Source organism: Symphalangus syndactylus, chromosome 22, assembly GCF_028878055.3.
Source record: "Symphalangus syndactylus isolate Jambi chromosome 22, NHGRI_mSymSyn1-v2.1_pri, whole genome shotgun sequence".
Classification (NCBI taxonomy): domain Eukaryota; kingdom Metazoa; phylum Chordata; class Mammalia; order Primates; family Hylobatidae; genus Symphalangus; species Symphalangus syndactylus.
Genome location: NC_072444.2, coordinates 24,098,313 through 24,123,736, shown reverse-complemented (window position 1 = coordinate 24,123,736; position 25,424 = coordinate 24,098,313). Strand labels below are relative to the sequence as shown.

The 25,424-nt window shown below is 47.7% G+C and overlaps 1 protein-coding gene and 1 pseudogene across 1 annotated transcript; one reads left to right on the top strand and one right to left on the bottom strand.

Moving 5' to 3' along the window:
* Positions 1-7,882: 7,882 nt before the first annotated feature.
* On the bottom strand, positions 7,883-17,001 carry LOC129472126 (PRAME family member 15-like). Its single transcript, XM_055261553.1, has 5 exons — positions 16,954-17,001; positions 14,930-15,012; positions 11,532-11,840; positions 10,282-10,863; positions 7,883-8,516 (listed from the first exon to the last, which is right to left on the bottom strand). Exons 1-5 carry the CDS (start codon positions 16,999-17,001, stop codon positions 7,883-7,885), a joined length of 1,656 nt encoding a protein of 551 aa, XP_055117528.1.
* A 3,373-nt stretch (positions 17,002-20,374) lies between these two features.
* On the top strand, positions 20,375-23,163 carry LOC129472231 (PRAME family member 1-like; annotated as a pseudogene).
* The last annotated feature ends 2,261 nt before the right edge of the window (positions 23,164-25,424 follow it).

Here is a 25,424-nt window from a genome sequence, read left to right as displayed (position 1 = left end):
AATAGAAATGGGGGGTGGGAATTAACGAAAATAAATGAGAGAGAGACTTTGTATGGAACAATGATAATCACTCAATCCTCTATTTGACAAAGAAGAAGGAGAAGGAAGAGGAAGAAAAAGAAAGTGGGATAAAGGATCAGAAAGGGAGGAAAATAGAAAAAATTAGAGTATGACTCCAGGGTAGACCTGTTTTGTTGTTGCTTGGTTGGTTGGTTGGTTTGTCAGTTGTATTTTTCATATGTTTCGCCATGTTGGCCAGGCCGGTCTCGAACTCCTAGCCTCAAGTGATCAACCCGCCTCGGCCTCCCAGAGTACTGGGACTACAGGCGTGAGCCACCACGTCCAGCCCCCACATTGCTTCTGGCCTCTGTGGTAGACCTCCCAGAAGGGGAGGCCGGGCAGAGGCGCTCCCCACATCCCAGATGGGGCGGCCAGGCAGAGGTGTTCCTCACTTCCCAGACAGGGCGGCTGGGCAGAGACGCTCCTCACTTCCTAGACGGGGTGGCGGCCCGGCAGAGGGGCTCCTCACTTCCCGGACAGGGCGGCCGGGCAGAGGCGCTCCTCACATCCCAGACGATGGGTGGCCCCGCAGAGGCGCTCCTCACTTCCTAGACGGGGTGGCGGCCCGGCAGAGGGGCTCCTCACTTCCCAGATGGGGTGGCCTGGCAGAGACGCTCCTCACTTCCTAGACGGGGTGGCGGCCGGGCAGAGACGCTCCTCACTTCTTCCCAGACGGGGCGGCCGGGCAGAGACGCTCCTCACTTCCTAGACGGGGTGGCGGCCGGGCAGAGACGCTCCTCACTTCTTCCCAGACGGGGCGGCCAGGCAGAGACGCTCCTCACTTCCTAGACGGGGTGGCGGCCGGGCAGAGACGCTCCTCACTTCCCAGACGGGGCGGCCGGGCAGAGGCGCTCCTCACTTCTTCCCAGACGGGGCGGCCAGGCAGAGACACTCCTCACTTCCTAGATGGGGTGGCGGCCAGGCAGAGACACTCCTCACTTCCTAGATGGGGTGGTGGCCGGGCAGAGGGGCTCCTCACTTCCCGGACGGGGCGGCCAGGCAGAGGCGCTCCTCACATCCCAGATGATGGGTGGCCGGGCAGAGGCGCTCCTCACTTCCCAGACGGGGCGGCCGGGCAGAGGCGCTCCTCACTTCCCAGACGGGGTGGCCGGGCAGAGGCGCTCCTCACTTCCCAGACGGGGCGGCCAGGCAGAGTCGCTCCTCACATCCCAGACGATGGGCGGCCGGGCAGAGGCGCTCCTCACCTCCCAGACGGGTCGGCCATTGCAGAGGAGCTCCTCATAACCCAGACGACGGGCGGCCAGGCAGAGACGCTCCCCACCTCCCAGACGGGGCGGCTGCCGGGCAGAGGCTGCAATCCCAGCACCCCGGGAGGCCAAGGCAGGCGGCTGGGAGGCGGAGGCTGCAGCGAGCCAAGACCACGCCACCGCGCTCCAGCTCGGGCAACACCGAGCACCGAGTGAGCGAGCCTCCGTCTGCAGTCCCAGCACCTCGGGAGGCCGAGGCAGGCAGAGCACTCGACGTCAGGAGCTGGAGACCGGCCTGGCCGACATGGCGAAACCGTGCCTCCAGCCAAAGGAGAAAAACCAGGGAGGGGTGGTGGGGCGCGCCCGGCAATCCCAGGCCTCCCGTAGGCGAGGGCAGGAGAATCACGGGAGCCGGACGCAGGGAGTCTGCAGCGAGCCGAGTGTACTCCAGTCTGGGCCACAGAGGGAAGAAAAGAAAGAGAGAAAGAGAGGAAGGAAGGAAGGGAGGGAGGAAGGAAGGAAGGAAGGAAGGAAGGACCGACCGACCGACCAGGCTGGTCTTGAGCTCCTGGCTTCCAGTGATCTGCTGACCTTGGCCTCCCAATGTGCTGGGATTACGGGTGTGCCAATGATCTCCACCCATTCTTTACTTCTCTTCAGTCATCTGTTTTTTCCTTATATTTTCGCCTGCAAGGAGCAGCTCAGTCGGGCACAAAGGGATGGGCAGAGAGGGTCCCCGAGGAGAAGATGGGCTTGAGGTGGTAGGTGGAGCTGGGGTCAAGCTACAGGGGCCTTTGTTGGGAAGCAGAAATGGCACCTTGTTCAATGACCTGGCCAGCTATGGGGCCACTGTGCCCACCCTGCTAACAGTGCCAAGTTCCTGGGTCTCAAAGGGAGATTCTGTGCTAATCCTCTTGAGGCTGCATTTCCAAGATCTGCTCCCCACAGGGTTGACCACAGAGCCTGATGTTATTAATTGCTGGGTCTGGGGACCACGATCCACTCCTGGCAGCACCCCACCTTGGCAGGGTTGTGAGCCAGGCCTGTGCCCCATGTTCCTGAGGCAGCCAGCTGTGCCACCCACACCCTCTCGTGGCTAAATGGGACCCGCTCCCAGGTCTGGAGCCTCTACAAAGCACAGGCAACCAGAACATGGTAGAAAGACCCCCCAGAGTGCAGGATTCTCGGTGGGGTCCTGGGGATGGTGCAGGATTCCCCCAAGGGGTTCATTTCTCTCCCGAATTCTGCAGATACACAGCCGCCACCATCCATGCTTCGATTGAAAAGTCTCCCTCCTTATGTGTGACCACACTGCTCCTCTCTGGGCTCTGCCCCAGCTCACACACTCAGATGCAATCTTCCCAAGCTGGTATTTGGAGGGAAGCCCAACATGTTTGTGAGTAATGATGCTTCACCTTCCAGTAGGAGCCAAGACTGTATCTGCTGTCTCTGCCCTCAAAGACACTGTGATGCTTTACGAGTCTGCATTATCTCTTTTGTAGTTACATTTTTTTTAATTTTTAAACTCAATCTAGAAGGAAGTCTTTCAATCCTCTTGTCTAGACACCCTCAAAATACCTGCCATGTTTCATGTTGTCTTGGTTCCCTCCCAGGGTCCCATTAGAACACTGAGTCCCGTCCAGCCCAGCCCCCATCTTGCTTTGTAATTTAGGCCTGATTTCTTTCAATGATGCCTTGACCTTAACCTTGAGATAAATTACACCCTCAGTAGTTCCTCTCTTCCACCTGAATGGGCATATGATCTACCATGTTAGGTAGCATAAAACCCAGGTAACCAGTGGATACACTGAGATTTTTATTGAGTTTTTTTTAGGGATGACATTACTGTCTTCTTAAAGCTATTTTGACTCTAAAAAGTTTTGATCCTTTTGATGTGGCCAAAGGTTCTCCAATAAAGATACCATATATATATTTTTTTTCTAATGTCCGAAACAGATTAAACTCTTTCCTGTATCACTATGAAGGTCACATATTAGTCAAACTTTACCAGTGTTTATGGAATGAGTGAATAAATGAGTTTTAGACCTTCACCCTATTATTAATTCTTTCACTTTCATAAATCCATATCTAATTTAATCACTTAATAAGAAGAAAGTTGAAAACTCAAAATCCATATCTAATTTAATCACTTAATAAGAAGAAAGTTGAAAACTCAATCAGGGTTAACAGGGTGGAAGTTCAGGATCTAGTCGGATGTCATTTTCGGATTGGAAGTTGGTAATTGAGAAGGGGGTTGTGGTCAGAAAGGTCAATAAAACTCCTGAAGATGCACAAAAGATACCCAAAGCCCTGGCTCCTGGAGCTACTGCTTGATTCTGGCAGAGGTCCCAGCACCCTGCAAAGTGAGTCCAGATCTGGCAAGTCACCACTTATTAGGGACGTGCCCATTTGATCTGATGTTCTGTACAGCTCGTCATACAAAAGTCTGGAAGACACTAGCACATACACTGTGAAGGGAAGTCTCAGATGAGGGGAAGATTATAGGAGACCTTTGCTCGGTGTTTTTGGAATGTTTTGCATTGACAATTCTGTCCAGAGAAGGGAAAAAGGAGGAAAAACAAATGAAGCTTACCCACATGTACCTCTATGTACCTCTTACCATGCTGGACTTTCTTTAGTTTTGTTTTCTTTTCTCTTGTTTTTTTTTTTTTGTTTGTTTGTTTTTTTCTTCTTTTTTTGATACGGCGTCTCACTCTGTCACCCAGGCGGCAGTGCAGTGGTGTGATCTTTGATCACTGCAACCTCCACCCCCGGGGTTCAAGCAATTCTCATCCCTTGGCCTCCCCAGTAGGTAGGACTATAGGTACGAACCACCACGCCCAGTTAATTTTTTGTATTTTTAATAAAGACAGGCTTTCACCATGTTGGCCAGACTTGTCTCGAACTCCTGACCTGAAGTGATCCACACGCCTCAGTCTCCCAAAGTGCTGGGATTACAGATGTGAGCCACTGTGCCGGGCCGATTGCTGGACTCTCATGACACACATGGATTAGCCACAGTATCACAAAGGCCGTTTTTTTTTCCATAATCCAATTTATTTATATTATTGGTAGCGAGCTAATGTTGACGTCCCCAAGTTAGCAATTTAGTGGCTATACCGATGACAAACATTTCCATGCATCACATGGTCAACAGCATTTGCTCCTGGGTTCAAGCGATTCTCTTGCCTCAGCCTCCTGACTATCTGGGATTACAGGCACCCATCACCACGCCAGGCTAACTTTTTGTATTTTTAGTAGAGATGAGGTTTCATCATGTTGGCCAGGCTGGTCTCGACCTCCTGACCTCATGGTCTGCCTGCCTTGGCCTCCCAAATTGCTGGGATTACAGGCGTGAGCCACCGTGCCTGGCCATTAACCATTCTTAAAATATCACATTGCATTCTTTAAAAGTTTTATATCTTTCATATACATAAATTACAACACAAACATTTATACTCAACTAGTATTTACATTATAGTAAATTGTCTTTTCCTGCTCTGTTGCCCAGGCTGGAGTGCAGTGGCACGATCTCGGCTCACTGCAACCTTCGCCTCCCAGGTTCAAGCGATTGTCCTGCCTCAGCCTCTTGAATACCTAGGATTACAGGCGAATGCCACCATGCCCAGCCAATTTTTTGTATTTTTAATAGAGACGGGGTTTCACCATGTTGGCGAGGCTGGTCTCAAAATCCCGACCTGAAGTGATCTGCCCGCCTCAGCCTCCCAAAGTGCTGGGATTACAGGAGTGAGACACCATGCCTGGCCATGATAATAAATTTCATTTTATTTTATTATTATTATTTTTTTCAGACAGAGTTTCACTACTGTTGCCCAGGCTGGAGTGTAATGGCTCAATCTGAGCTCACCACAACCTCCACCTCCCAGGTTCAAGCGATTCTCCTGCCTCAGCCTCCGGAGTAGCTGCAATTACAGACATGCGCCACCACGCCTTGCTCATTTTTGGTATTTGAAGTAGAGAAGGGGTTTCTTCACGTTGGTCAGCCTGGTCTCAAACTCCCGACCCCAGGTGATCCGCCTGCCTCAGCCTCCCAAAGTGCTGGGACTACAGGCATGAGCCACCGTGCCTGGCTCATAATAGTAAATTTTTTAAAATACCATAAAATATAATCCTTGCAACACTAAATTACACCATCTGGTCCGATCTACCAGCAGATGGCACCCGAGATGTATGGATTGGAAATTTTGATCTTAGGAATGAATCCAGTCCAGAAATGCCCACCCTGCCCCCTGCTGGCTCCTGGGGCTCTGCTGTTTGGGGGAATCGTGATGAAGTTGTGGCAGAGAGTAGAAGAGGAGCCCCATTGCGTGCCCTGGGTTCTTGTTGCCTCCCTGTTATCAGGAATAGGAGGTGAGACTGAAAGATGAAAAATGCTGGGACGTCTGCTGACAAGAGAAAAAAGAACAAGATGTATTGATCTTACTGTATGCCAGGCCCCATGCCAAGCCCTAAACATGAACCATCTTATTGGATCCTACCAGGGTCCTATAAGCTGTTGGACATCATCATCTTCATTTTACAGGAACCTGAGGCTCTTGGCTAAGATCCCTGACAGCAGCACCAGCCCCTGAATCCTCAACAGGATCCTTCACTTGGGTGCCCGTTATGCAGGCTTCCTCAGCACAGGGAAGGTCACTCATCACCCACAGGCACTTGATCGTTATCCACCCTTTGATGATGTGAGATTCCAGAACGCGCTGCACTAGTCTCTTCCTTGATAGGGGGAGAGGGGAGGTGTTATGAGAAAATCTCTCATTGATCTGACCTGGCTCCCCAAAAAGATGTAACTTTTTAAATGTCAGATGGAAATATTTAAAAAGTGTTACATGCCTGTATAGTTTTAGTATTTTAGTTAAAGGGAAAGTGGCTGTCTTTACCGGCTACAACCAGTTTAATTCAAGAAGGGCTGCTAGTCATCAGGGGAACAAGCAAGTGTTGGTGCTGCCCAGAGCCTCCAGCTAATACACAATACGGACATCCCCTTCCAGGGCAATGGGAAGAGAGTGGCTCCTTGTGCAGTGAAGATGACGTCCACCAACTAAGGCTTCTGGAACCATGTGGAGACTCACAAGGAGTGGCCGGCTCTCAGCATCTCGCTAGCAGTGAAAGACCCTGAGAAGAAGGTGCTTTCCATGTGGATTGGCTCACTGTTCCTGCCCACTAATGTTCCAGGCCCTTGGTGTCCACCTAGTGTGTATTCACCCACTGAACAGCCACAGAAACTAACAAAGAATTAACAGACATCTAAAGAAGTGAAGAACTGGGCCGGGCGCAGTGGCTCACGCTTGTAATCCCAGCACTTTGGGAGGCCGAGGTGGGCGGATCACGAGGTTAGGAGATCGAGACCATGGTGAAACCCCGTCTCTACTAAAAATACAAAAAATTAGCCGGGCGTGGTGGCAGGCGCCTGTAGTCCCAGCTACTTGGGAGGCTGAGGCAGGAGAATGGCGTGAACCCGGGAGGCGGAGCTTGCAGTGAGCCGAGATCTCGCCACTGCACTCCAGCCTGGGCGACAGAGCAAGACTCCGTCTCAAAAAAAAAAAAAAAAAAAAAAGAAGTGAAGAACTGGAGGCCAAGCATGGTGGCCCACGCCTATACTCCCTGCATTTTGGGAGGCCAAGGCAGGAGAATCACAAGCTCAGGAGTTCCAGATCAGCCTGGGCAAGACAGCGAGGCCTTGTCTCTACTAAAAAAAAAGTATCCAGGTGTGGTGGCTCACACAACTGTAGTCCTAGCTACTCAAGAGGCTGAGGTGGGAGGATCGCTCGAACCCAGGAAATTGAGGCTGCAGTGACCTACGATTGTGCCACTGCACTCTAGCCTGGGTGACAGAATGAGACCTTTAAAAACAACAACAAAAAAAGCCTGACACAGTGGCTCACACCTGTAATCCCAGCACTTTGGTAGGCCTACTTGCGTAGATCACCTAAAGTCAGGAGTTTGAGACCAGCCTGACCAACATAGTGAGGAAACCCTGTCTCTCTAAACACAAAAATTAGCTGGGCATGGTGGTGTGTGCCTGTAATCCCAGCTACTTGGGAGGCTGAGGCAGGAGAATCAGTTAAACCCCAGGTGGTGGTTGCAGTCAGCCGAGATGGCACCATTGCACTCCAAACTCCAGCCTGGGCAACAAGAGTGAAACTCTGTCTCAAATAAAACAATGGGAGGAAACTGATTAAAATAACCAAATTTCATTTAAATGCCTTGATTTTCTTGGGCTGCATCTTAGTGACTGGACAACTCAGTGCCTTTTGTTTTTTCCATCAATAACTGAAGATTCCTGAGGCTTAAACTGGAAAGCAGGTTATTTGATAATAGAGGACACCAGACAGTTTCCACTCAGTTCCCCTTTATTTCTGTTTCTTTACAACCGTCTATGCAAGAGTAACTCCCTCATGCATTCTCAAGTCTGAATTCCACCCTAGACATTCCCATTCCCATTTTCGACTGTATAGGACAGAGGTCCCCAAAGTCCCTTTGAATCCAGATCAACATTTCCCCCAAGTCCGGCCCCTGCTTGATCACCTTTCCTTTCCCACTTTCAGAGCCCATGTCTGAAACGATGGGTTCTGTGCTCCTTTTTTAAGATGTACCTAAGACCTAGGTTTTAGTTTCCAAGAGTCCAGAAGAAAGCGTTTGACATATCCATCCAAATAGGCAGGTATTCGACAGTAGCATTGATCTGCCTCCAGGTCATAAAATGACCTGTTGCCGCATTGAGGGCAGTAGTTAGTACGGAACAAGATCCTCTTGGGGTGCCTTAAGTCCCTCACTCTCTTCATCAGCTCAGCCCTAAGTTGGGCAAATCTGCTCCAGCAGAGAGTACCACCAGCGTCATAACTCTCCCGCGGGGCAGGATACAGCTCCAGGCATAAGTTGTTGAGTCTGATTGTGTGGCACAGCAGGTTGTCCAGGGTGGCCATGGAGATGGGATTTCCACAGAAGCTGAAGGTGGTGAGCTCATAGCAGCGGCTCAGGGCAGGCAGGATGGCGTTGACTTGGGAGTCTACGATGCCACAGTCATCTAAATCCAGGTATTCAAGGGTGTCTGCAACTTTTTCTAGGAGAACTTGGAGAGGCACAAGACTGAAATTGGCCAGTCGGATGCCCCTCAGGTCCAGGGTCTTTAGTTGACTGATGCTCGGGCACTCGGATAGATGCCTCAAGTCTGATTCCAAAAGCACACAGTTAGTTATTGCGAGGATCTTTAATGAGGTCTTCAGACAGCTGGGGAGAGAGAATAAGAAGTGAATTCTGGGGAATCATAAGGGTGAGTGGAGGGTGGTGGGGAATGGCTTCAAGGTGACGGATGGAGACCATTTTTGCCCAAGCCCAGGGTCATTCTGACGGCCTGATGGTCAACACTTAGGATGATGCATGAAGAAGAGCTTTGCCACTAAGGTCAATTCCACTTTAGGCCCCGTGCTGTAACTCACACCTGTAATCCCAGAAGTTTGGGAGGCTGAGACTGGTGGATTACTTGAGATCAGGAGTTTGAGACCAGCCTGGCAATCCTGACAAAACCTCCTCTCTACTAAAAATGCAAAAATTAGCCAGGTGTGGTGGTGGGCACCTGAAATTCCAGCTACTTGTGAGGCTGAAGCAGGAGATTTGCTTGAACCCAGGAGGTGTAGGTTGCAGTGAGCAGAGATCATGCCACTACACTCCAGCCTGGGTGACAGAGCGAGACTCTGTATTAACAAAAAAAAAAAAGAGAAAAAATTACTCCATTTGAGGCTGAGTCATTTCACCATCATCTATAGGAATGGATCAAGTTGGGATTACAAGCGTGGGCCACCACACCTGGCTAAAGCTCCCTTTCCTCATCTGTCAGGCAGAAAACCACATCTCTGGGCCACAGGAGCCCAGTGGAGATGCAGGCACAAGGGGCAAATCCAAGCAGGATCCTGCAACATCAGCTGGGGTGGGCAGGCTGCAGGTGTCCCTGACACGCCTGTATCATCAGCAAACCTTCTATCACCTTCACCATTCTTTGTGCCTGCTCCCTGACCCTGTTTCAGAATCATGCATTACCTAGGTATTTAATTTACCTGGAGCTCAAAACAACGTTTTACAACAGGGAATTAGAGATGGGATCATTCATGTTCACTAAACTGTGGGGCACAAAGCTGATTTTCTGAAATGTGCAGGTTTGCTGAGCATTCCCCTCTTCAGTGCCCACTTCACTTTCCTACTTCCCATCATCTTGTTAAAAATTATCTTGTTGGCTGGGCGCGGTGGCTCATGCCTATAATCCCAGCACTTTGGGAGTCCTAGGTGGGTGGAAAACCTGAAGCCAGGAGTTCAAGAATAACCTGGCCAACATGGTGAAACCCTGTCTCTACTTAAAATATAAAAATTAACCAGGTGTGGTGGCCCACGCTTGTAATCCCAGGTACTCGGGAGGCTGCGCAGGAGAATCGCTTGAACCTGGGAGGCAGAAGTTGCAGCGAGCTGAGATGTCACAACTGCACTCTAGCCTGGACGATCAAAGTGAAAATCCATCTTGGAAAATAAAATTATCTTGTTTGTTTTTACTTTTATTTATTCATTTCTGACAGGGGTCTTGGTATGTTACCCAGACTGGTGTTAAACTCCTAGGCTCAAACTATCCTCTTGCCTCAGACTCCCAGTGCTAGGATTACAGGCATGAGCCACCATCCCTGGCCTAGTTTTCATCATCTTAACTTAGACACACGTCCTTAGGCAGAATTCAGAAAGGCACCCTCACTAGATCTGAATCCCCCAGTAGCTAGCTTCCTAGCATGGCAGCCTCTCTATAGCATCTCCCCTAACTGATCCCTCTGCCTCTATTGAGATGGTTGCATGATACATATTTTACGACAGGGCTGCCAACAGGACAATGCATGGACATGCTAGTATCCCCTTCACTGTTACATCCTCATAGGCTGGCTCGCAGTAGATGCCCACTAGCGTTTACTGTAACAGGCTCTGCTGTGGTCTGCGGAGAAAGCTCACCACCCTCTCTCACCTCAGCAGCTGGTCCAGGTGGCCTTCGAGGAACGAAACAGAGTTCATAGAAAGCTTTTGGAGGTAGCGCAGCTTGAGGAACTGAGTGGTGAACTGGGTAACAATCTGCTTCTTCTGCTCTGGGGAAGTGTAGGGAGAGACATCCATGTGGGAGAGAACGAGCTCCTGAAGATTCTTCATCTGGCCCAGGTATGGGGTAAACTGTGTCAGCATGGGCAGTGCCCACTTGTAATTCACTTCCGCCTCCTGGATACAGTCTAGGTTCACCATTTTTAGGATGCTTCTGACATTGTGGAAGGGTGTTCCCAACATTTTCAGCTTCTTACAGCACAGGTGTAGTAAATCTTTCCTCTGCTTGACCCACAGAAGGAGGTAGGTGAGGTATTCATCCAGAGTCCTGTTCTTGAGCCAAAGGTCTATGAACACAGTCAAGGGCTGCTGTCCTCTCATCCTTGGACAGTCCTGCATTGCTTTTCTGTTCCTCATGGCAATGGGGAAGCACCCATGGGCCATGGCTTCAGACCAAACCATCCAGAAGTTGTCACAGACATCCTGTAAATCCAGCACTTGAAGTTTCCACCTCCTGTGGGAAAATAGAGGTGAGACTGAGAATTTAAGGACTCATTTCTGAACTTAAACTCCACATCCTGGATAGCAGCTCCTCCCCTCCCTGCTTCTTGTCCCTCTCTCTGACTTTTCTCCACCCTGTTTTCCCCTTGCATCCTGCCCACTTCCACAGTTTTTTTTTTTTTTTTTTGAGACCAAGTCTCCCTCTGTCCCCCAGGCTGGAGTGCAGTGGTCTGACGTCAGCTCACAGGAACCTCCACTTCCCGGGTTCAAACGATTCTCCTGCCTCAACCTCGCAAGCAGCTGGGATTACAGGAGCCGACCACCATGCCCAGCTCACTTCTGTGTTTTTAGTAGAGTTGGGGTTTACCATGTTGGACAGGCTGGTCTCAAACTCTTGACCTCAGCCTCCCAATGTGCTGGGATTACATTGTGAGCCACTGTGCCCGGCCCAGTTCTCACTTTTCATGGTGGCTTTCAGGGCCATTAGAGGAGAGCTTCCTGTTACCTCCATGGACCTTGCGTGGTGAGCAGTGCTTTCCCTGAGGAGCTGGGGAATGGCCAAGGCCTCTCAGCTTCCTCACCACCACCATCCCCCCTTGGGCCTCCTCACTTGTCATGAGCCAGCTGTTCCTTCGCTTGCACACCTGGGCCCTCCCCACCAGCCCACCTGGGCCACCTCACCTGGGACGAACCCTGTGGGTAAGCAGTGCATCAAGCCCATCCAGCACAGCGTGGAAGGTGTCCAGACCAGGCATCTTCATCAGAGGCCTCAGAGGGAGGCGGCGGAAAGGCCAGGCCTGCACCATCAGCTTCAGGGCCTCATAGCGTCTCCTGTTGAAGGCCTCCAGGAAAAGTGGGGGGAAAAGTTCCTTGGGCAGCTCCTCCAGGGTGGAGATGGCCAAGGCCTGGTCCCTCAGCAGACTCCGCCCCGCCAGCTCCAGGAGTCTGGGTGGAGTCCGGGTGCTCATCTTCATGAATCTGCAAGGAAAACTTCCAGAGGACAAACCCAGAGAAAAGGCATCACTCTCAGGCCAAGCCCATCAACCTCATCTTCACCCAGGGCCAAAGTCACGGCTCTGGCAATGGTGAAAGAGTCCTCAGTTTACTCCAATTCTACGCTGTACTCAGTGGCCATTAAGCCAGCATTCTGCCTCTGCTGCATCAGCATGAGCCTCTCCCAAGCAGTGAGGAGGCAGGGCCACCACTAGCCCTTCCTTTGTATCCAGTGCTCATCCAGTGAGTAGTGAGTATGGAGGAACCTGAAAGCTAATCCTTCCCACCGTTGGGGGAAATTACTAATTACTCAAGGTTCTAAAACAATGGGGATGGGAATGTCACACGCCTACATGCCTACATTCTCAGTTCCTACAAATAAGCTGGTTGGGAACATTCATGGGGCATCCCTAGAATAGGTTCTATTTGTTTTATTTTCATTATTTAAGCTTTCTTTCCCTTTCTATCTCTTTCTTCTTTCCTTCTTTCCCTCTCTCCCTCCCTTGTTTCTTTCTTTCCCCCTCTTTCTCCCTTCTTTCTTTCTTGTCTTCTTTCCCTCCCTCCCTTCTCTCATTCTCTCTCTCTTTCTCTCTGTCTCTCTCTCTCTTTCTGACAGGGTCTTGCTCTGTCACCCAGCCTGGAGTGCAGTGGTGGGATCTCGGCTCAGTGCAGCCTTGACCTCCCAGGCTCAAAGGATTCTTCCTCCTCAGCCTCCCAAGTAGCTGGGACCACAGTTATGCATCACCACACCCAACTAATCTTTTATTTTTGGACTTTTCGTAAAGACAGTGTATTTTGCTATGTTGTCCAAGCTGATCTTGAATTCCCAGTCTCAAGCAATCCACCCACCTTGGCCTCCCAAAGTACTGGGATTATAGGTGTGAGCCTCTGCCCCAGCCTCATTATTGAAAATTTCAGTGAGAAGCTTTGAAACCTATGTGACACTGTTACCCATCATTTGCAAGATAGATGCTTCCAATGCACACCTCTTACACATATTAAAAATGAACCACTTTGACTGGGTGCAGTGACTCACACCTGTAATCCCAGCATTTAGGGAGGCTGAGGCAGGTGGATCATCTGAGATCAGGAGTTCAAGACAAGCCTGGCCAACATGGTAAAACCCGACATCTACTAAGACAGCAAAAATTAGCCAGGTGCAGTGGTCTGTGCCTGTAGTCCAAGCTACTAGGGAGGCTGAGGCAGGAGGATCACTTGAACCCAGGAGGCAGAAGTTGCAGTGAGCTGAGATTATACCACCGCACTCCAGCCTGGGAAATAGGCTAGATTCAAAAGAGAGACAGAGAGAGAACTACATTTGATTAGACCTCTTAATCTCTACCCAGTTAAACCTGATTGGATTTATGGCTTTCTTCCAGATTAACTAATCGAATTAGATATTCATCCATGAAAGTGAAAGATTTAGGGATAGGGTGAAAGTCCGGGACTCAATCACTGATTCCCTCCACAAACATGGAGTTTGACTAATATGTGTCCTTCATAGTCCTGAGTGTGAGATAGGGAAGGGTTGAATCTCTTCCTGATATTAGACAGAAAGGAAAAAAGCTTGAAAGTATCTTTGCTGAGGGATCCTCGGCCACCTCAAATTTATCAAAATATTTCAGAGTTAAAAGAGTTTTACAAAGACAGAGATGACAGTCCCTAAGAAAACACAATAGAAATCTTCATGTATCCAATGATCACCTGGGTGGCATAATTTGTTTTGGTGTTGAGGGAGCTTACTCTCACTTCGTCGCCCAGGCTGGAGTGCAGTGGCGCCATCTTGGCTCATTGTTACCTCTGCCTCCGAGATTCAAGCAATTCTCATGCTTCAGCCTTCCATGTAGCTGGGATTACAGGCATGCACCTCCACACCCATGTCTCCATTTGGGTGGAAGAGGATGGGATTGGTGTACAATTAAGGTTAAAGATCCTTTTTGTTTAAGATTTTGTTTTTGGCTGGGCGCGGTGGCTCACGCTTGTAATCCCAGCACTTTGGGAGGCCGAGGCGGGTGGATCACGAGGTCAGGAGATCGAGACCACGGTGAAACCCCGTCTCTACTAAAAATATAAAAAATTAGCTGGGCGTGGTGGCGGGCGCCTGTAGTCCCGGCTACTCCGAGAGGCTGAGGCAGGAGAATGGCGTGAACTCGGGAGGCGGAGCTTGCAGTGAGCTGAGATTGCACCACTGAACTCCAGCCTGGGCGACAGAGCGAGACTCTGTCTCAAAAAAAAAAAAAAAGATTTTGTTTTTGTTTTTTGGACAGGGTCTCTCTCTTTTGCCCAGGCTGGAGTACAGCAGTGGTGTGAGCATGGCTCACTGTAGCCTCAATCTTCTGGGCTCAAGTCATTTTCCCACACCAGCCACCCAAATAGCTGGGACTACAGATCCATGCCACCATGCTCGGCTAATTAAAAAAAAAAAAAAAATGTAGAGGCCGAGCACCAGTGGCTCACGGCTGTAATCCCAGCACCTTGGGAGGCCAAGGCAGGTGAATTGCTTGAGGTCAGGTGTTCGAGACCAACCTGGACAGCATGGTGAAACTCCCCCTCTACTAAAAATACAAAAATTAGCCAGACATGGTTTCAGATGGCTGTGCTACCAGCTTCTCAGGATGGAGACTGAGGCATGAGAATTGCTTGAACCCGGGAGGTAAAGGTTGCAGTGAGTTGAGATCGTGCCACCGCACTCCAGTCTGGGAAACACAGCGAGACTCCATCCCTGTCCTCAAAAAAAAAAAAAAACCTTGTGTAGAGGAGGGTTTTTGTCATGTCGCCCAGGTTGGTCTCAAACCCCTGGGCTGAAATGATCCTCCCACTTTGTCCTCCCAAAGTGTTGGGGTTAAAGGCAGGACTCACTGCTCCCTTCAAGAATTTTGAAATGACATCAACCAAAGCACAATCAACTTTTTTGAAATAAAGACAGAACTGCATTTAAAGGAAAAAATTCAAAGCTTCAAATTGTTCACATGATAAAAGAAAAAGGACAGGATATAGCTCTGTGCCATGGTAGGCTGCATGGTCAACATCCCAGACCGGCTGTCTGTAGTCAGATGGGAGTGTCCTTCCAGAAATTAGTGACTTACCAGATCTGGATGCAGTTTAGAAGGTGCTCAGACCTCAGGAAGAAACAAGTAGGAACTCCAGGCTTGAAGACGTTGGGTCTCTCCTGTGGGTCTTTAGAAGCTTTTATTGACCTTCTAATCACAACTCCCACCCACACCCCTCCACGTATCTGCTGCTAGCTTCCAATCAAAGAGTGATATCTGATTGCATTTCTGAAGCTCCACCCAGTTAATCCTGATTAGGTTTTTGGCTCTCCGCAGACTAATGGATTGAACCAAATGAATTTCATTTCATCTTTTTTTTTTTTTTTTTCACACAGTCTCCTTCTCTGTTAAGTTTACCATATATTTTGTTGCCACAGAAGATGAGTAACTTGGTTTCATGGACAGGAAGGGTGAAAAGGATCCCATTCCTCAACAGCTGGGGGTGACATGAAGGTCATTGTTATTCTTTGTCATATCTGCACCTGCATATTGCCTGTGAAAACCTGAAGGTCTCATTGGGCAGGCTGAAAAATTAGCCACCAGTGGAAGGTCTTAGCATTGGCTTACATCCTGTCCCTGAGTAAAGAATCTGATGGTGAGTTCATGAGTGCTTCAAACTCTACAAGTACTGATGAAGGCTTCACCCGCTGACAGTGAGAAGGACACTGATTTGATTCTGATCATGAAGTCTTGCTGGTCGTCTTGCAAGAAAAATGTTTCAGCCTGTTATGTTGTCATCTAAAGCCAATGATTGTAACCTCTGTCTTGTACCTTCCAATGGGAAAAACAAAAAACAAAAACTCAACTCTATTTGAGCCTTGCCAGGTCAACAAAACAAAAGAAAATTAAAAAAAAAATTGATAGAAGGAGTCCCATTCCCTTCTTTTAACCTCTCTTACAAAAGCATTCCAACTTGTAACAGACTTTGGAAAACACTCACTTTGTCAGTGTGTGTCTTCCAGGTCGATCCTCACATTTAGCTTCCAATAAAGCTTTATTTAATTATTTCTACCTCAGTGGCCTTAACTTCTATTGATACCGGGTTGCATGGTAATGGATTGCATTGGGGAGGGAACAAAAAATATTTCTGTGAGTTTTATAAAGTAATCTTTGCATGCACTCTGCATTGAAGAATGAATAGGTTCCTCTCCAACTATGTCCTGAGTATTGATGCATCCAATAGATAAAACCATTATGTATTTCATATAGTAGAGCTATAGATGCATTCTATTTGCCTCTAGAGTTTCCAATAAACCAATGTCTAGTTTCAGTAAATTCTCTGATTATATGGCAGAGGGTAACATGGTCATGTTCTGATTCTATGTCTATGTCGATACCTATAGCATTCCAGTCTTCATAAGGTGTGTCAAACCAAAGAGTTTGATTCTAGTGGGAATCTGGGACACTACCTAGATTAGACCCAGTTTCACTAATGTTTTTTATGCATAGAATAAAATACCAGTAATGAAATCAATAGTAGTCATAGGCCACCCTTTTGCACCTATAGCTTCTTCTCAGTGCCGAGTCATTTAATTATAAATGTTAACCAACCTTCCAAAGGAAGAATAACAAATCTTATCATGAAGTTAGCATCCTCAATTTCTACCCAACTGTTTATGAGAGCATGTTCTACTGTTTAGCTGTGCTCCTTCCCTTTCATGTAAATGACTCCATAGCCAGCAATTGCTTTGGTTAGTGAGAGTGGCTGCATTTTGAACAGGAGACCTTAGAAAGTGTTTGGTTTGAGTGGACAAAGTACCTAACAACATAAAATATAGGTTTGAGCATTTTGTTTTAATACAAAACAAAAGCAAGTCTCAGTCAATGGAAGAAGATCAAATGGAGTCTTGTTCCATTGTCTTGGAAAACTGTCTACCATGTGATGATGTCTGCTTCCTTTCAAGGCTTTTCCTTGGTTATCCTTAATTTTAAGTCACCTGGTACGGTCCCATCCAATGCTGGTCATGGGCAGATTCCCCTTGGTATCATTTCTAAAGGACGCAATCTCAAAATGCTAGGGCATGAAGGTCTAAGCATCACTGAAAGCCTCCTTCACCTACTGGAAAGTCTTTGAAATACTGCATCAAGGTCTTGCAGTATTGAGTCATGTTGTTACTGAACGATGGGCTTACTGTCCTAAGTGCATAGAAGTCCTTTGAGAAAAGAAAAAAAGATTAGGCTGGGCCAGGTGGCTCAAGCCTATAATTCCAGCACTTCAGGAGGCTGAGGCGGGGAGATCACGAGGTCAGGGGTTCGAGATCAACCTGGTCAACATGATGAAACCCCGTTTCTGCTAAAAATACAAAAATTAGCTGGGTGTGGTGGTGTGTGCCTGTAATCCCAGCTACTCAGGAGTCTGAGTCAGGAGAATCTCTTGAACCGGGGACGCAGATGCTGCAGTGAGCTGACATAGCACCACTGTACTGCAGCCTGAGACTGTGTCTCAAAAAAAATTATTAATAATAATCCAGTTTTCTTTGTTAGTTTAGCTAATTTTAGCTTCAAGATACCATTTGTTCACTCAAGCTTTGTAGAATACCAAGGATAATGAAGTTAATGGTAGTGCTATTGGATCTGTAAAATCTTATCTGTGTGATCACCTGTCTAGTGAAGTGCGTTCTCCTACCATGGGAGATTTCTCCAGAGATGCCCCAGAAAGGAAACACATTTTATAATCATTTATTTACCATGACCGTGACATCAGCCTTTGTAAAAATGGAAGCTACAACCCATCCTGGAAACGGACACGCAATCACAAGAATTGTAGCCTTTTTACATGGCTCACTGTCATCACTGGTCCATGACATTCCCTTCTCTTGCAGCTATATGTGTGTATGTCTACCTACTCATATCTATATCTACACCTACTTTTTATTACCATGATTCACTTCCACTCCCCTTTCCATAGATAGCCACTCTACTCTTTGACCAAGCCTTGAATTTGCATGTGACCTCTTAGAATATAAGTATATAGAAAGTATATAGAATATATACTTGAATTTTGTATGTGTATTTATATTAATCCACATATATGCTATAGTGTATGGTGCTACAGAAAAGGGCCTGACAATTAATTGTCCAGTCCTAGACACTTTGGAGAGTGAATGGACATGTTGTTATAATTAATTTTTTTTTTGGAGATGGAGTCTCACTGTCGCCAGGCTGGAGAGCCATAGTTTGATCTTGGCTCACTGCAAACTCTGCCTCCTGGATTCAAGTGCTTCTCCTGCCTCAGCCTCCCGAGTACCTGGGATTACAGGTGCCCACCACCATGCCCAGCTATTTTTTGTATTTTTAGTAGAGAGTTTTGCCATGTTGGTGAGGCTGGTCTCGAACTCCTGACCTCAGGTGATCCGCCCACCTCAGCCTCCCAAAGTGCTGGGATTACACATGTGAGCCACCCCAGCTGGCCTTGTTATAATTAAGATTTTCAGAACAACAGGGGTGTATGAAGGCTTATAATCACCTTTACCATAGACCTTGGTCTCTTACTTAAGTTTGTAACTAATATACTTTTCAAATATAATAACAATAAAAATATCCTTGCTTGCCCTATGTCAAATCCAGCTGGAAGTATTTAAATAGATTAACTTATAGCACTCTGTGAAGTCAATATTGCTATTATCCCATTTTATAGGTGAATGAGTGAAGGCACAGAGAGGTTAAGTAAGTTGGGTAAGATCCATTGGCCACTGAGCCAGTGTTTGTTTTTTTTTTTTTTTTTTTTTGAGACAGAGTCTCGTGCTGTCGCCCAGGCTGGACTGCAGTGGCGCCATCTCCGCTCACTGCAAGCTTCGCCTCCCGGGTGTCATGCCATTCTCCTGCCTCAGCCTCCTGAGTAGCTGGGACTGCAGGCGCCTGCCACCGTGCCGGGCTAATTTTTGTATTTTTAGTAGAGACAGGGATTCACCGTGCTCTCGTCCTATCTGTTTTTTCAGATTAAACAGATGTAGGTTTTGATTTTTCTTCCAAATATAGTTTTGACTTTATCCCTCAAATTTTGATTTGTGCTTCGTTTTTCTCATTTCAAAATTCTTATTGAAGCAGCTTTTAAAAAAATATATTAAAAATTTACAGTTGGATGGATTTTTATGTCTTGACATGTGAAGTTGTTGGCTTCTGTGCCTGACAGCTATAGTTCACACACTTGGTGGTATTTTGATTTTATTAGTCAGGATTTTGTTTTACAGAAACCTTAGATCTCCCGTACACCATTCTCAAGAGTCTTGTTCTGAACCTGGGATTTATCTCTTCCCTTAGACTCTGTCCCTAAGTGTGTGATTGTGAGTATGTGGAAGGGATGTGTATTGGAGCCTTCACCTGAGACTTAGTGTTTCCGTCCCTACCTTCCAAGTGCTCTAGACTACTGCAACATGGCTTTTCTAATTTCTCTTACAATTTTTCAAAATAAAAACACACACTTTGGACTCCCAAAATGCTGGAATTACAGGAGTGAGCCACTGTGCCTCATTTAGAGCTAGTGTTTCTATCCCTGCCTTCCAAATGCTCTAGAATACCATCACATCGCTTTTAGTTTCTGGTTAATTCTTTTCTCTTGTTCTGAGATGGAGTCTCACTCTGTCACCCAGGCTGGAGTGCAGGGCGTTGAGTTCGGCTCACTGAAAACTCTGCCTCCGGGATTCAAGTGATTCTTCCTCTGCCTCCAGAGTAGCTAGGATTATAGGACTGCACCACCACACCTGGCTAACATTTTAATTAATTAATTATTATTATTATTATTATTTGAGACAGAGTCTAACTCTTTTGTCCAGACTGGAGTGCAGTGGTGCGATCTCCGCTCACTGCAACCTCTGCCTTTTGGAGTCAAATGATTCTTAATCTTTTCATATTTAGTAGAGACAGGGTTTCATTATGTAGGCCAGGCTGTTCTCGAACTCCTAACCTCAAGTGATCTGCCTGCTTTGGCCTCCCACAGTGCCGGGATTACAGACATGAGCCACAGCACCCGGTCAGTTTCTGGTTGAAATTTTTCAAAATAAAAAATAATGGCATCGATTTTAGGGAGTCCCTTTAGTGTTGTCCCAGCATGTTCATGATGTGAACTGAGAATGTAGGCTGTCTGGGGCCACAGGACACTCTCATTCTCATTGCTTTAGGGTGGTGAGTGACAAGAAAATTTTCCTCAAAGAGGTAGAGCTTGGCTTTCAGGATCCTCAGTGACACTTTGCAGTGGTACTGGGATTCAGTGGACTAATGGATGAAAATTAATGGGCCAGTGGTGTCTTCCACCCCTCCCTCCTTGGTGTTTGGAAGACATTCTTCCTGGTACCAGTGGAAGCAGAAATATAGATTTGTGGCCACCAAGTGCAGAGTGGAATTGGGGTAAAGTGGTAATTTTTCTACCTCTACCAGAGCAATGCTATTGGCCCTAGGAGAAGATGAGGTGATTGTGTTTGGCCTGAAAGTGATGCTTTTTCTCTGGATTTGTCCTCTAGAGATTTTCCTTACAGATCCATCAGGATGAGCATCCAGGCCCCACCCAGACTCCCGGAGCTGGCGGGGCAGAGTCTGCTGAGAGACCAGGCCTTGGCCATCTCTGCCGTGCAGAAGCTGCCCAGGGAGCTCTATCTCCCACTCTTCCTGGAGGCCTTCAGCAGGAGACACTTCCAGACTCTGACAGTGATGGTGCAGGCCTGGCCCTTCACCCGCCTCCCTCTGGGATCGCTGATGAAGACGCTTCATCTGGAGACCTTAAAAGCATTGCTGGAAGGGCTTCATATGCTGCTTGCACAGAAGATTCACCCCAGGTGAGGTGACCCAGGAGGGCTGGTAGATGGGGCTGAGGTGTCCAGGGAAAGAACAGCAGGGTCAGGCAGAGAAGTAGCCCAAGAATGGCCCAGTGTCTTCTGGTGGTGCCGGTGAGGAAGCTCAGAGATGCCTTGGCCATTGCCCAGATCCTCAGGGAAAGGACTGCTCACCATATAGGGTCTGCTGTGGGAACAGAAACTTGCCTAGTCCCAGTGGAAGGTAAAGGAAATAGAAGTTGGGACCAGTCCAAATTGAAAGAGAAAAGGGACCGAGAAAACTCAGAGAGAACAGGGAGCACCGAGGACAGGAGCGGCTGATTTATTGGATAAGAATGAAAGCAAAGGTCAGGGATTTGTCCTTCTAAATTCTGAGCCTCTGCCTTACTTTACCCACAGGAGGTGGAAACTTCAAGTGCTGGATTTGCGGGATGTTGATGAGAATTTCTGGGCCATATGGTCTGAATCCAGGGCCCTGTCCTACTCCCCAGAGGCCATGAGTGAGAGGCAGACAGCAGAGGACTGTCCAAGGACGGGAGAGCACCAGCCCTTGAAGGTGTTCATAGATGTCTGCCTCAAGGAAATACCCTGGGATGAATGCCTGAGATACCTCTTTCAGTGGGTTTACCAAAGGAGAGGTTGGGTACACCTGTGCTGAAGTAAGCTGGTGAATTATCTAACATCGATTGAATATCTCAGAAGATCATTGAAAATAATCCACCTGAATAGTATTCAGGAGCTGGAAATTTGCTACGTGTCCTGGCCACATCTGATAAGAAAGCTTTTTTGTTACCTGAAGGAGATGAAGAATCTTCGCAAACTCATTTTTCTGCAGGTGCCATCCTTACATGTCAATTACCATGAGGAATGCTCAGTTGCCAAAATCAGCTCTCTGTTCCTCAGGCTGAAACACCTCCGGTTGCTTAAAATGAATATGGTCACCTTCCATAGAGGGCACCTAGGACAGCTGATCAGGTGAGAAAGCATCGTGCACTTTCTCTGCAGACCACAGCACAGCCTTTTTTTTGTTACAGCAAACACTAGAAGACATGTACTGTGTGCCAGCCAGTGGCGATGGCACAGTGCAGGGGACACCAGAATGTCAACACATTGTCCCGTTCAACGTTCCGTGTCCTGGAGTGGCTATCACAGGATCACTTCAATAAAGGCAGAGGGGTCACCTAGGGTAGAGGCTAGAGAGGGACATGACGTACAAGGTACTTAGTGGGTGTTTCAGCTCTACTGGGGGTGCACGTGTGAATTTCTTATTACAAAGTGTGTTTCAATTTGATATGATGTAAACGAGGTAACAGAGGAGGGTATGAAAGGAGGGATAGCGCATCAAACTTGTGCATTTCACAGTAGAAGCTCTGTCCTCACCAGCTTAGTGATCACGAATGATCCTGTCTCTGATTCCCTGTCTGTAGAAGGTTGTTTTGAACTCCAGGAAATTCAATTGACATGGAACCTGCGTGCTTCTGGGATGGAGGGTGAAGGATTAGGTGTGAGAGTGGTAAAAGGTGATAGGTGGTTTGCAGATACAGGTATGCCAGGGAGCCCCTGCCGGCAGGTAGCCCTAGCTGATGTCCCTAGACCTTGCTGAGTTGAGTTCTTTGTGCACAATTCCCACTGGGTACCTGTGGCCCAGAGATGAAGTTTTCTGCTAAAAGATGAAAAGAAAGGCTTTAGAGATTTTGTGGCCTTGAACCAATCACACAAGCAACGGTGAAAGGGCTGAGCCTAAAATGGGACTGCCCCTGAACGATCAGGGTCCTCATCATGCAGCAACTTGCATGAGGACCATCATCAGATGGTGGGAATAAAGTTGTGTTTGGTTGAAGCAGGCATTTTCCTTGATGTTATTCCCCACTACCTTCGTCTAACTGGTACCATTGCCCAGAACTAACTTCTTGATCTTCACAGGTGCCTCTAGAACCCCTTGGAGAACTTGGAATTAACTTGTGGCTACCTATTGGAAGAGAACTTGAGGTGTCTCTACCAGTACCCAAGCCTCACTTACCCAAAGCCTCTGAATCTCAGCTACATGCTGCAGTTCTGTATCACTACATGCTGCAGTTCCGTATCAGTCTTGAACCCCTCGGAGCTCTGCTGGAGAAAGTTTCTGCCACTCTCGAGACCCTCGTGTTGGAGGGCTGTCAGATCCACTACTCCCAACTCCGTGCCATCCTTCCTGGCCTGAGCTGCTGCTCCCAGCTCACCACCTTCTACTTTGGCAGAAATTGCATGTCTATGGACGCCCCGAAGGACCTGCTGCGCCACACCAGTGCGCTGAGCAAGTTAAGCCTCAAGACATATCCTGCCCCTGAGGGGAGTTTGAATTCCTTGGTTTGTGTCGATTGGGAGATCTTCACCCCACTTGGGGCTGAGCTGATGTGTACACTGAGGGAAGTCAGGCAGCCCAAGAGGATCTTCATTGGTCCCATCCCCTGCCCTTCCTGTGGTTCATCACCATCTGAGGAAGTGGAGCTCCATCTTTGCTGTTAGGGAAGGCGTGCCTAGTGGGGTAGATAAATCCAAAGTTCTCTTCCAGGCACTTGGACACTAAAATCTAGTATGTAGGTGTATGGAGAGCATCCTGGCTAACACGGTGAAACTCCATCTCTATTAAAAAAAAAAATACAAAAATTACCCCGGCATGGTGGCGGGTGCCTGTAGTCCCAGCTACCCGGGAGGCTGAGGCAGGAGAATGCTGTGACCCCAGGAGGCAAAGCTTGCAGTGAGCTGAGATCGCACCACTGCACTCCAGCCTGGGGGACAGAGCGAGACTCTGTATCAAAAAAAAAAAAAAAAAAGATTACAGTATAAGGTCCATCCCATATGGGTCCTAGAGAATTGAATTCAACTTTTTAACCCAGAGTCACTAGGTTTAAAGGGGTGTATTGGGTCTGTCAGGCTTATAGGCATTCTTTTCTGTACCCAGCCATGGACACTTTGCAAGTCTGTCCCTAAAGCCTGCATTTGCTTTCTTAGGGATAATTCTCTTAGTTCATGGAGATCACCTTTAATTTGACTTATGACTGGGGGTAGGCTGACTGAACAAAATCTCGTAGGGCAAGTACCCAGTTTGTTTGGGGTGCACCTGACTCAGAGGAGGACCATAGGCAAGACCTGATCCCATCTCAGATAGGTTTCCTGGAAATATCTCTTCAGTAGCCGCTTGAGTGTCTGGTTCGTGCATTCCACTTTTTCTGAACTTTGCGGCTGATAGGCTGTGTGTAACTTCCATTTTATTTTTAACAGTCTTGTTAAATCTTGCACTATTTCAGCTACAAATGCTGTCCAATTATTGGACCCTAAAGTTAGAAGCAGTCCCAGCATGGGGATAATGTCCCTTAACAGTACTTTCGTCACTTCTCGTGCTTTTTCTGTTCTGATGGGGAAAGCTTCAACCCATCCTCCAAAGGTGTAAATAAGCACTTGCGTATACTGACAGCCTCCGGCACGGGGTAGTTTGGTAAAGTCTATCAGAAAGTTTTCACAAGGCATGGTTCCTACTTCCTGAATTCTTGGGGGTTGAGTGGGCCCCTGTCGTGGGTTGTTCTGAGCACAGGTGAAGCATTGTTCACAAACAGCTCAAATGACGGCAGAGAGCCACGGCACATAGAAATGGCATTTCAGTAACGTTTCTAGTGCCGTTTTTTCCCATATGAGTTTCTAGATAAATTTGCTTCACAAACGTAGGAGCTAACATTTCTGGAATGGCTAATCTCCCACTGAAGAGTTTCCAGCACCTTTCTTTAATATATTTTCCAGCTTCTTGAGCAAACCAGGCTCTTTCATTTGGAGTATAACTTGGGTCTTCTTGGAGAGGAGGTTCTGAGAGGAGAGGTATAACTAACGCTTCCTCTTTAAAATGTGGTGTAATCATTGCTCCCCTCTTTGCCTCTCTGTCTGCCTTTCTGTTTCTTTTGGCTTTTGGTGTCCCTGCCTTTTGGTGCCATCTGCAGTGCATTAGAGCTACTTTTCCTGGAGCCCACACAGCCTCTAAGAGCTGCAGAATCTCTTCTTTGTACTTGATTTCTTTGCCTCCAGCTGTTAAAAGTCCTCTCTCTTTGTCTATAACTTCATGTACACGCAATGTAGTAAAAGCATCCTTAGAATCAGTGTAAATATTGACCTTTTCCTCTTTTGCTAGAAGCAGTGCTCTTGTCAGGGCTATTAATTCTGCCTTTTGAGCTGATGTTCCAGTAGGCAGAGGCAGAGCATCTACGACTAAGTCCAATATTACTACTGCATACCCGGCATCTTGAACCCCTTCTAGCACAAAACTACTTCCATCTGTGAAATATTCAGCATCTGGGCCTCTGAGGTCTGTCTGCAAGATCTTTCCAACTGGAGAATACCTCATCTACTGTTGCAACACAGTCACGGAGGGGAGCCCCTGGGTAGAATGGGAGCAGAGTAGCCAGGTTTAAGGTGTTCACTGTTTCTAAAATAAGGTAAGGGTTCTCACACGGAAGCCCTTGGTACTGAGTCATTTTTGGGTTTGATAACCAATGATGCCCTGTTTGATCCATCAAAGTTATAACCGAGTGTGACACCCGGACAGTCAGCTGCTGTCCCAGAGTTAATTTGCTAGCTTCTTGTGTTAACAAGATGGTGGCAGCTGATGTCTTAAGGCAAGGAGGCCATCCTAGCACCACGGAGTCCAGTTGTTTGGATAAATATGCCACTGGACAATGCCATGATTCTATAATTTGAGTCGGAACCCCTATAGCCATTCCTTTTGGTTCATGAATATATAC